The 12,043-nt window shown below is 43.0% G+C and overlaps 1 protein-coding gene across 3 annotated transcripts in view; it reads right to left on the bottom strand.

Annotated features, from left to right (window-relative positions):
- EDRF1 (erythroid differentiation regulatory factor 1) overlaps positions 1–12,043 on the bottom strand; it is a 29,326-nt gene that overhangs the window by 796 nt on the left and 16,487 nt on the right. For 2 of the 3 annotated variants that reach the window (XM_064145295.1, XM_064145294.1), the window contains 7 exons: positions 10,569–10,757; positions 9,019–9,219; positions 8,186–8,404; positions 6,563–6,786; positions 5,992–6,150; positions 5,574–5,723; positions 4,510–4,822 (listed from right to left, as the gene is read on the bottom strand). In XM_064145295.1, coding sequence (XP_064001365.1) covers positions 4,790–4,822; positions 5,574–5,723; positions 5,992–6,150; positions 6,563–6,786; positions 8,186–8,404; positions 9,019–9,219; positions 10,569–10,757 — 1,175 coding nt within the window. In that variant the 3' untranslated portion in view covers positions 4,510–4,789. Of the gene's footprint in view, positions 1–1,739; positions 1,904–2,860; positions 2,977–4,449; positions 4,823–5,573; positions 5,724–5,991; positions 6,151–6,562; positions 6,787–8,185; positions 8,405–9,018; positions 9,220–10,568; positions 10,758–12,043 lie in introns of those variants that run through there. The other variant, XM_064145296.1, reaches the window with a different exon arrangement.

Genomic DNA, 12,043 nt, shown 5'->3' with positions numbered 1-12,043 from the left:
CTAAAAAGAAAACAAATCATACAAACTTAACCTCAGCATAATTCATCCATCCACTCAAGGGAGGTTCTCCTTCCCCTCTACTCTGCCCTGGGAAGGTCACATCTGGAATACTGTATCCAGTTCTGGGCCGCTCAATTCAAGGACAGGAAACTGCTTGAAAGACTCCAGTACAGAGCCACAGAGATGGTAAAGGGAGTGGAACATTTTCTTGATGAGGAAAGTCTGAGGGAGCTTGCAGAGGAGGAGACTGAGGGGTGACTGCATTCATATTTAAAAGTACATGAAGGGTGAGTGTTGGGAGGACAGAACCAGGTTCTTCTCAGTGCTGTCCAATGACAGGACAAGGGCAGTGGGTGCAAGGTGGTACATAGGAGGTTCTGCATGAGCATAAAAGAATGAGGGTGACAAGACACTAGAAAAGGCTGCTCAGAGGTTGTGGAGTCTCATTCTCCAAGGACACTCAAAACAACTGAATGCATTCCTGTGTGATCTACTCTAGGTGAGGTGGTCCTCCTCTGGTAGGGAGGTTGAACTTGATCTTTTGAGGTACCTTCCAACACCTAGCATTCTGTGAAACACTAAGTCTGCCACCCATTCCGTTGTCTGCCAAAGTGCATCTGAGACCCTGACCAGGCATATGAGCTCAAATTTCTTCCCTTTTCAGCCCATTATTAGAGCAAAAGGCAGATGTTGTCTTACACAAAGCATAACTAAGGAAACATCCATCAAGTACCAGAAAGGATAAGTGAAAAGCAGCCTCAGTCCACTGCTGCTTAAAATACATTTCAGCAATAGTTCCATGTTGCAGTATTCAAACTGTAACACCTTCCCCTACATGGAATCTTCAGCACAAAATCTTCAGAGACAAGAAAGTAAATTGTGGGGAACCCCCCAAAGTAAACCCAGAAAGGCTTCTGTCTACATCACTTATTATGAGATAACAAAGCCAATTTACTGTTTACAACAGCTACATACAAACCATACCTTAATCCGCTGCCTCTCACATACTCAGACTGCCACCTTGTGGAAGCTCCTTAGAGTAAAAGCACCCAGAACTGCAACTAAACTGCAAAGGGAGCGCACAGGATGCCTTCCTGTCTGCTGTTTTCCTGTTTACCAGTCTCCTGCCATCAGCAGACCAGTTACCGTGCAGAATTCGTTTCACAGTTTACTTTTAACAAAGCAGCCCTTGCAGCAGCAGTGTTTCCATCGGTCAAACATCCAGCAACAAAAGAATTCTCCAGAACTCTACTAAATTGATGCCACATTTTCATAATTGAACATAATTGGTTTGGGTGTGAATTTAAAGCCATAAAGGGCACAGGATTTTTATCCTCTATAGGATAAAGCACACACCAAAGTGCACGATAAAGTGCCAGTGATACACAACTGCTCTGTGCAGTTCAAGTGGTTACAAACACTTATTTTCTGACTTGAATCCAGTCATTCGAGCCTGACTTTGCCCTCACTCACTCCTGGGCTGCTATCAGGAAAGCCGAGTGAAAAATAGCTGCCTAGACACAGTAAAGAGGTTTCTTGGGAATTTCCTCAATTACACAGAAATCCCACAGAAAACATGCACAATTTGGATGACTGAGGCATATCTCAGCTCTTTCTCCACACAGAGGACTTGAGTCACCCCCATGAAAAAAGTATCAGAATTCCTTTCACATTCAAGGGCGTATAGCTTGCATAGATTCATAGATGAGACTCATCACACATACGAAGGTTCATCTTACCCAATTTTCTTTTTGCTTGAAGTTAACAGTTTAATGGATTGGAGGAGAAGGAATGACATTCTGGACTCAAAAATACTGAGCAGCTTCAATACTTCTTCTTTGTTCAGGCCAGGAGGGGAATCATGAGGTGACAAGTTCTCACCACTACTTTTGCCCTTACTTATCTACGAGAAAAACAAAAATCCATTTCACTTGACTCCACCATTACAACACATTTCAATCAATCACAGAATCCCACCTGGTGAGGGTTGGGACCTCTAGAGGTCTAGTCAAACCTGAATCTAAAATAGGGTCACCCACAGCAGGTTGCGCAGAATGACAATGTCCAGGTGGGTTTGGAATCTCTCCAGAGGACACCCCACAACCTCTCTAGGCAGCCTGCTCCAGGGCTCCAGCACCCTCACAGGAAAGAAGTTTCTCTTGACAATTAAGTCAGGACACCACTCTTGCAGATCAGCTGACCCTTTACTGGAGTGGTACCAACATCACAACTGTTGTAACACCCTATTTATGATGTTTCAATAACTCACACTGCACATAAGTCACACCAACTGCCTATGAATCATAGAATATCACCTTGTTCCAAACCCCTGCCATAGGCAGGCACACCTTTCACCAGACAGGTTGCTCAAGGCCCCATCCAACCTGCCTCTGAACACTGCCAGGCTGTTCCAGTGTCTCACCACCCTCATGGGGAAGAATTTGTAATGTCTAACCTAAGCCTGTTTTTCTCCAGTTTGAAGCTACCAGCCCTCCTCTTCCTGTCACTCCAATCCTTTCTAACATGTCCCTCTCCAGCTCTCCTGCAGCTCTCTTCAAACACTAAAAGGATATGGCTCCCCAGAGCCTTCTCTTCTCCAGGTTGCACAACCCCAAGTCTCAGCCTTTCTTCAAAGCAGAGGGGTTCCAGCCCTCTGATCATCTTTGTGGACTCCTCTGGACCCACTATAGCAGTTCCATGACCACTTCCACTTCCTAGAAGACAACTGCAGGAGGTTCAAACCCTATCCACACTACTTAAGCAACTAGCTCTGAGAAGTAACCAATCAGTACCTTCAATGACCAATTATATGAACTCCAGAGACAGAAGAGAGCAGACAACCACCGCCTGACTGGCTTACCTGTTCACTTTCTGCTATCAGCTCCTTCCTGATGAGCTGGATCGCACCCCTGGTTTTTGCCATTATATCCAGGGCCCCAGACAGAGTCTTTAGTTTCCCAGCATTGCTGTTCTGACCTAAAAACAAAAGTAAAAATTAAGGACACCAATATTAGTGTTTGTACTTTGTCTTCCTGAAGGATTTCAGGACTTGATGATCTGTGAGGTCTCTTCCAACCTTGGTGGTGGTGATACCTCCACCACCTCCCTGGGCAGCCCATTCCAATGGGAAATCACTCTCTTTGTGAAGAACTTCTTCCTAGGATGTTAGGAAGAAGTTCTTCACAAAGAGAGTGATTTCCCATTGGAATGGGCTGCCCAGGGAGGTGGTGGAGGCACCGTCCCTGGGGGTCTTCAAGAAAAGACTGGATGAGGCACTCAGTGCCATGGTCTAGTTGACTGGCTAGGGCTGGGTGATAGGTTGGACTCGATGATCTTGGAGGTCTCTTCCAACCTGGTTGATTCTATGATTCTATGATACTGTGAAAAGCATGCATGGTCCTAGTCAACTGAAAACCAAGAAGATTAAAATGTCTCTTCTTTTGAGGAAGATCCTGCTCTGCAAACCAGGTTGCTCATGCTCTTGTATACAAAGTTATCTAAAATGAAATTATGTAAATGCAGTTTGGGAAGCTGGTTTAGTAAGACATAGCTGTCATGGAAGGGAGCAGAGCCCTTTTGCCCTATTGCAGAATTTTCATTTATACACAAAATTGTGGCTCAGAGGCCTTCCATCGAAAAAGTCAAAATAATAGTTTCTATCTGCTTGCACTGACGTAGCTGCTGTATCAGCAGACGTACAGGCCTTGGGAGAATCTCTCTCTCGGAGAAACAAAAGACATAAACATGGCTATGTTCTGGAAAAAGGTTTGAATTCTCAGATATGATGACCACTCGACAAACAACTGCTGGAGGCTGACCCCTGGGTGGTTCCATAAGTTGTTTTTGGTAAGAATTAGCCAATTGTGTGGATTGATTATAACTTTGTGCCAATCTGTAAGAATAACATAAAGTAGCCTGGACTGGTGGGTTACACCTCTTTTGAACATTATAAAAATGGTGTGCCTTCCTGGATCGAGAACTAGAGCTAGAGCTTGAGCTTTTTGCTAGCTTGCTTGCCTGCCTGTTTGCCTCACTCCTGCCGCGGTGACCTCTCGTTCCTGATCGGCCCTGCCCGACGAGGGACTCGCAGAGACCTGAAACCTGCTTGGGACCGATCCTGACAAACAAAGGGACACCGCCCAAAACCTCGAACTCTGCTGAATTGAACTACGGAACAGTGAGTAAATCGGAGAAAGAACTCTTTACCTAAAGACTGAGTAACTTTAAAGACTCAAAAGAACTCTAAAGAAATCACAGACTCTCTTTTATCCGCTATTTTCTGAAATGTTATTCTACAACTTCAATCCTAAAAGAACTCACGTGGGGAATTTAGTTCGGGAGGGGGATCTCCGTGTTTGAGCAATAAATCACTTAAAATCCACAAGTGAGCCTCCACGTATTTTCCCCACAACCTCCCAAACTACCTTCCGTGACAATAGCTGGACTCACTTGCCATCTGGAACTCTGCAAACGCCACTCGCTCCAGCTGCACACGAAGAAACTCACAGGGCGCATCCTTCAGGAGCTGGAAGAGTCGCACCGCTTTGCTGTAATGAAGATCAGCAAGGACTCGGTGCTGTTTCCTCAAGTGCTCATCACCAACCTGCACTCAAAGTAGGCACATAGTAAATCCCAGACAATATGTTCTTCATGAGGTAATCCTTAGGAAAAAACAACTCCTTTATGATGGTACCTGAGGTGCCAACAATTGCTTCCCAGTTCACTTCATAATGGTTCGACTAAACATTCCTAGAATACACCACCAGCCTGAAGTGATTAATTTCTCGGCTCATGCTAGCAAACTGACATCAAGTAAAATTAACTATAAAGAGTAGTAATGTGGTAAAAAGTTAATTGCAAAGGAACATGCAAGTGTACACCAGAGCTTTAAAAAAAATTAAAAACTAATGCTCTAGCAGAAGGCTGCCTGCTTAAGGATCCAAAGACTGGCTGGAAAGCAAAACCAAACAAAAATACTGATCATCAATGCCTTCTGTTGTAAGAGCAGTGAGGCACTCAGGATAGAATGATAAAGCTCTCTGTAAATATATAAAATACTTAAATACATTCCATGAAGGACAGACTGCTCTTTGAAGTAATGCTGCACTTCATGATTTGCAAATCCTTCTGGATAGCTCAAGAGAGACTTTGTAAACCGTTAACCCTCATGCTGTCACTAAATGATGACTTCAAATTGGAAGAAGCTGGATTTATATTAGATATCAGGAAGGCATTCTTCCCCACAACAGTGGTGAGGCACTGGAATACGTTGCCCAGAGAAGCCATGGGGGCTCCAAGCCTGGAAGTGTTCAAAGCCAGGCTGGACGGGGTCTTAAGCAATCTGGTCTAGTAGGAGGTGTCCCTGCTCGTGGCATACGAGTTGGAACTAGATGATCTTTAAGGTATCTTCAACACAAACCTTTGCACGATTGAACTAAACCACCTTATATTTGATTTAACCAAGACAATGCATCTCATCTATATAGGTAGAAGTATAAATATCCACCTCCAGGCATGCTGGACACGTCAAGAATGGAAGCTATTGAGAAAACCAACACCTTTAGTACTAATACCTGGTTTCTCAGGCAACTGTGGTACATTGAAGCAAGCCTGTGGTGAATGGTTGCAGCTCGATACTGGCAGAGAGGTTGCCGTGCAGACACTGTGTCAACATCACAGTATTTCAAGGATTTCATCATGGCTTCACTAACTTCCTTCTCTATCTACAAGATAAAACAAAATGATGCAGCATGACCACTTTGAAACCAGCACACCACTACACACAAGTTAAATCTCTCTTTATGGCACCATCTTTTCATCCCAAAAAACCTTACAAATCCAAGCATTGGAACATTTTATGGTTTGCAAGAACTACTTCACATGAGTTGAACCAATGAAGACTTCTTCCAACATCTATTGTGATCGCTGTTTAGTTTTTCAGGAAGACAGTAACTCATTTTACCAGGTGTTGTCACAAATGCTCTTCCTTACCTGTTCCTGAGCCTTTCGGGAGAGGGGAGCATAATCCTGCTGTAGAGTTGCCATAGTGAAATATGTAGTAGACAGTTCCCAGTTCACAGAATCCCAAACAGCTGGATGCACATCTCTCTTCCCTAGGGATCTTAGTGCCTTCAGGTAATAGTCAATAGCCTTCAAGTTACAAAACAACACATGTCCATGGTTACTGCTAGGTTTATAGAAAGGAAATTACTTCCCCCTTGGTCACTCAAGGAATCATTCCAAAATAACCTGAGCCTTCTTCAGTGTTTTCCTTGCACCCATTTTAGTCCTAACTTTAATCCTGAGCATGTATTTCCATTTCTCTCATGTGTGCCACTACAGTCAGGATCTGAACATCACAGTGTTCGATTTATAAGAACAAAAGAGTCAAACCTCAGCAACAATACTGAAGCCTCACCAGGGACTGTTAGGATAACATGAAAGCAGGGAAGGGATCTCAACTTATCACATCAAGACCTACAGAACTTTACAAAGATATTTACAAATATTCCACCATAAAAGGCATGTTAGGGTCTAAATTCTCAAAACAGCATGATGTTACCTTATTATAATAAAGTGCCTCTTCTGGGGAAAACTCTCTTTTGAAGTCCCCTTCAGCTGCACAGTGTGCCTGAGCACAAATGCGCATCAGCCTGCCTGTGTTGCACAGCAGAAGGGCAGCATTGGTTGAATCCTCAATCAACTCAAAGTTCTGTATTCCTTCTTCAAAGCAGGAGAAGCTTTTCTTCCAGAGCTGCTGCTCAGTCATTGATACATTTTTACTCACTAGGACAAAGATAAAAGGTTTATCATCACTCAAACTTTTGAAAGATTACATAATGGTGAGAGGAGGAGAGAAAATAGCCTGAATTGGACCACAGGATGTTTAAGGTTGGACATCAGAAGAAACTTCTTCATTCAAAGGAATAGGCTCCCCAAGAAGGTAGAATCATAGCCCTAGCCAGTCAACTAGACCATGGCACCAAGTGCCTCATCCAGGCTTTTCTTGAACACCCCCAGGGACAGTGACTCCACCACCTCCCTGGGCAGCCCATTCCAATGCCAATCACTCTCTCTAGTAAGAACTTCTGCCTAACACCCAGCCTATGCCTCCCCCGGCACAACTTGAGACTGTGTCCCCTTGTTCTGTTGCTGGTTGCCTGGGAGAAGAGACCAACCCCTACCTGGCTACAACCTCCCTTCAGGTAGTTGTAGACAGCAATGAGATCCCCCCTGAGCCTCCTCTTCTCCAGGCTAAACAACCCCAGCTCCCTCAGCCTCTTCTCACAGGGTTTGTGTTCCAGGCCCCTCATCAGCCTTGTTGCCCTTCTCTGGACATGTCCCAGCACCACAACATCTCTCTTGAATTGAGGGGCTCAGAACTTGACACAGTACTCAAGGCAGCTGAATGCCGATCCCTGAAAGTTTTTCCAAGGTGCAGAGATGTGGTGCTGAGGGACATGCTTTAGCACCATACTCAGAGTTAGAAAGTGGTTGGACTTCATGACCTTGAAGGTCTTTTCCAACCCAAACAATTCTATGAAACAAACATAAGATTCTTAACACAAAGTGCACTATTAGACATATTGTACTTTTGAAAGAGTTATGATAACATGACACACATAATCCAGGGGAAGTTAACAGGACAAACAAGATCCTAATTTCCACTGTAACACTCAGGGCATTGCAGTTACTTGTATAAACTCACAGCACGAAACAATATGTGACTTTTACAGACAAGTGAAATTCAGTATTTTAGCTTCAACTTCAGCTAAATCATAATCCTGAAAAACTATGCAGATGAAGAAAAAAATATAGTATTAAAAATTCCAGCCCCAAAACCTTTCCAATATCAGTTGGACAGAGGTCATAGAAAACAGCTGCTATGGGAAACTGGAGATGTTTACACTCAGCATCTGATTTCTGCTCCTTTTATATTATATAAATCTTTCTTGTACATAAGACATTCCTGGTTTTGCTTCAAAACCAAAACTCCAAACACCTTACCCTAAAAGGCAGCTTAGGCAACCTCCATTTCTTGTAAAAAAAAACAAAATACCAAACCAAACAAAACACCCAAACACACACAAAAAATCCACCAAAAAAGCCCCAAATTAAACCAGAAGTAAAACTTTCAAGGATTTACTTACTTAAAAAAAGAAAAGGTAGATGAAAGAATGCTTACCCACTCTCTCAGTCTGCACAGCTGCAGCCTGGTTCATGTAGAACACTCCAATCTCATTCCTGATGTTGCCCATTCTCTTCAGTATCTGTACATGCTGTTCTGGATTTTGGTTTTTCAAGTTGCTGAAAAGCAGAATTTCATAAGCTGCCTCGTAACATTTACAGCTGACAGAAAGCTGGCACTCCAGGTCTGTAGACAAGTCAGTTGCCCAGGCAAATGCTAGAAAACAAAATGCAAATTCAGTGTAGAATCATCATAGAATAGTTTTGGTTGGAAAAAGCCTCCAAAATCATCAGGTCCAGCCATCGACCCAACATCACCATGCCCATTATGCCATGTCCCAAAGTTGCCATGTCTACACAAATGAAGTCTTGAGCAATCTGGTCTAGTGGAAGGTGTCTGGGCCAATGCCAGCTCTTTGGAACTAGATGATCTTCATGGTCCCTTCCAACCCAAATGATTCTATGAATCTATATCAAACAGCAATTCCAAACAAACTTCAAACTGATACTCCAGAGGACAATGCCCCAAAAGAAAACCAAGTACAAAACCTATCTCAGGACATCCTGCAATGTGTACAGATCAGTGAAATGTACCCATTAAACAATTACCACCTTCAGTGCCTTTACAGCTTCAGGCATGCCACATGCTATCTTGACAACCTCCTTAAACATGACAGGCAGAGTAAGCTTTTTCTGAAGAAAACACAACTGAAGTGTATTAAACTCTCCTCCAGAAGGGTTTCTCATGCATGGTTTTGAGGAAGCACAAAGAAATTACTTATGTCTGTCATGTAACTGAACTACAGCTGTTATCTTGTATCAGTATCATACCTTGACACCTGGATTCTCTATGCAGACTGTGCAGTATTTCCTGATCTTCTTTTGTCTGGTAATTGTATTCTTCCAGATACGCTGCTCTGTTGTTTGCATTCTGAGCAAGCATTAACTGGATATCTCCACAGAGTGTTAAGCACTGACAGAGAAACATCAACACCTCAGGGAGCATACTGGCACAGAGACAGCAGTAGGTATCTATTAAAGATAAAACCCATGAGTGAGGGAGGGGGGAAAAACAGAATTAAACAACAAAAGGTTTGACACAGCCTGACAATAGAATTGGTTTCTATGCCACCTGTCACATGCATCCTCTGTATGAAGACAACACATGTTCTTCTAACAATCACCAACCTATTCTGAACTCATAGTTGCTCTACACAGCTGACAGCTACAATAGAGTAACTAAGTTGTTCAAGCCAAGCAGTCAATCTAGTAATTGTAGGCACCAATCTCAGATTTCACTAAAGGAAAACTGGCTGTCTACAGAGTAACTCCAACAGATAGAGCCTGAAAACTTCATTTCCAAACAATGCAGTTTAAGCTTGCTTCCCAAGCCTTTAAAACACTGAAAGCTAAAGAATGCTTTGAGTTATTGATAAGTATATTGATACTGTGTGTGAAGAGCAAGTGTCCTTGCTTTGTAAGCTTCCTCTTGCCTCCTCCCAGCCCTACACATACAGAAGCAAAACAGCAGCACTACAGTACTAGGCTTATGACATTTACTATTAATTATTCTCATTATGGTTGTAATCTATTCTCAACAGTCTGATTTTACTTCCTACCCTTTCCTTAGTAATACCTGAAGAGACTTTTCAATAATGATCAACATCTAAAAGGGCAGAGGACAAGAGGATGGGGCCTGACTTTACAGTGGTGCTCAGTGACAGGACAAGGGACTATGGGCCCAAAACAGAACACGGGAGGTTCCATCTGAATGTAAAGGGAAAACATCTCTGCTGTGAGTGTGCCAAAGCCCTTGATCTGGCTGCTCAGAGAAGTTGTGGAGTCTTCTTCTCTGCAGTGATCTCAAACATGCCTGGACATGCCCCTGCTTTAGCAAGTGGGTTGTACTGGGTGATCCCCAGAGGTCCTTTCCATCCCCATCATGCTGAGATTCATTTTAGAGGAGTACCCAATTCAGCAGAAGAACAAGTTTAGTACTTCTGAGAGTCAGGGATATATTTAAATGAAATGGGAACCACCAGGCATTTCCAAGGTAAAAAATAATTTGCCTACAGCAATAGCACTTGGACTGCAGAATACTATCTTGGTCTTGGCACAAGGACCAACCCTGCCACCTTGAAGTGCTCTGAAGCTCTACGTCTGCACTGTTAAGTTTCCCAGAATGTCTAAACAGGACTACCTTTCTAGAAGAGACAGAAGTTATTCTTAGTAGAGGCTTCCCTACTAATGAGCAAGTTTAACTAAATGCACACTTGTCACTGCATGTCATCAGAATAAACCATGCACAAGAGAAGTAATTGATACCGAGACAGATCTAGAAAGGCAATGACACAGATGACAAATATATTCCAGCAACCTACCATGGCACTGTAAAGCCAGCTTGATGTATCTTAAGGCTCTCCCATACTTCTGTAGAATCATAGCAGCATCAGACAGGACGTAATAAGCCCTTGAGGATTTCAGAATGAGCTGGAGTTTCATTTTATATTGCCATGATCCAGGAATCATTCCTGACTGACTGGAATGCTTACCCTTCTGAAAGGAGCCCACTGTAAGAGGAAAATAACCTTGTTGGTAAATCTCATCCTCATAACTTATGCTAGAGGTTGGTCACAACTTCATCTACATACAGACAGAACATAAACTGCCTTCTTTACAGCTCTACACAAGGAGAGTTATGCCAACTTGTCTGCTGCCACATTTTTCATCTGCAAAACGAACCCAAGACTTGGAACTTTTCCATGTATTCAATCTGATGGTGGGATGCTTGAATTCAGTGAGTGGTTTCAATGCAGCCACCTATCATATTTTAAACAGCTTTGTAAGTGCAAGCGCAGTGGCCAAGACTACTATTAGGTAGCAACAGAAAAAAAACCAAGCAAGGCATAAGCCATAACTTGTCATGTTTGCCACCAAATCCTTGGGACACATGCTCTGCTTCTGCAGGAAATGTCTCAAAAGGAGAAAACCTCCATTTGTGGGCTTAGCTTCCAGCACAGAAGGAACAGGATGACCCAATGTCTGTCTCACTCATTTCAAGACATTCTCTGCAGAAGTTTATAAAAGGTCCTTCTTCAATGCTGCAATGGTTAAGGAACCACAGAATGCATTGGACAGAAAGGTACCCTCAAAGGTCATCTTGTCCAGCTCCCTTGCAGTGGCCAGGCACACCACCAACTAGATCAGGTTGCTCAGAGCCCCATCAAATTTGAATGTCTCCAGGGATGGAGCATCAACCACATCTCTGGGCAAACTGCTCCAGTATTTCACCACTCTTACTGTAAAGAACTCCCTCATTATGTACAAGCTAAATCTACCCTGCTCCAGCTTAAAACCATTGCCCCAAAACCAGGAAGAAAAAGATCACTGACTTCAGATATAAAAAAGGACATAATAAAGGGCAGAATTTTGGTCCTGACACCATTTATGGACAAATGATTCTCTTGCATACAGGCAGACCTACAAGGCCTGACTTGGAAATCTCCATCTTTAGTTCTTCTACAATTTACTATCTGTTTACAGTAGCATAAAATCAGATCTAATACAGTAACATCTCATATAGTTAACGACAGAGAATACAAATCTGCTGTGCCTGCTATTCAAAAATAGTTCTCTTCAAGAATTAATAGCATTTATGCTTTCTGCATGTACATAGACATACACACAGAGCAGAGAAGATACAGAATTTGCATCACAGAAAACAACCCACATACTGAAAAGCACAAGTTTGTCCCTTATCTTTGAACTACTTTTCTCAAGGCTGAATTCAACTTTTTTAACCTACACAAGCATCACCACTGCTACTTCAGGACAGAACTGCAGCACAGCTCCAGAC

Source organism: Pogoniulus pusillus, chromosome 6 (assembly GCF_015220805.1).
Source record: "Pogoniulus pusillus isolate bPogPus1 chromosome 6, bPogPus1.pri, whole genome shotgun sequence".
In the NCBI taxonomy this organism is placed as follows: domain Eukaryota; kingdom Metazoa; phylum Chordata; class Aves; order Piciformes; family Lybiidae; genus Pogoniulus; species Pogoniulus pusillus.
Note: the sequence above shows the minus strand (reverse complement) of the source record. Positions and strands in the feature narration are given on the sequence as shown.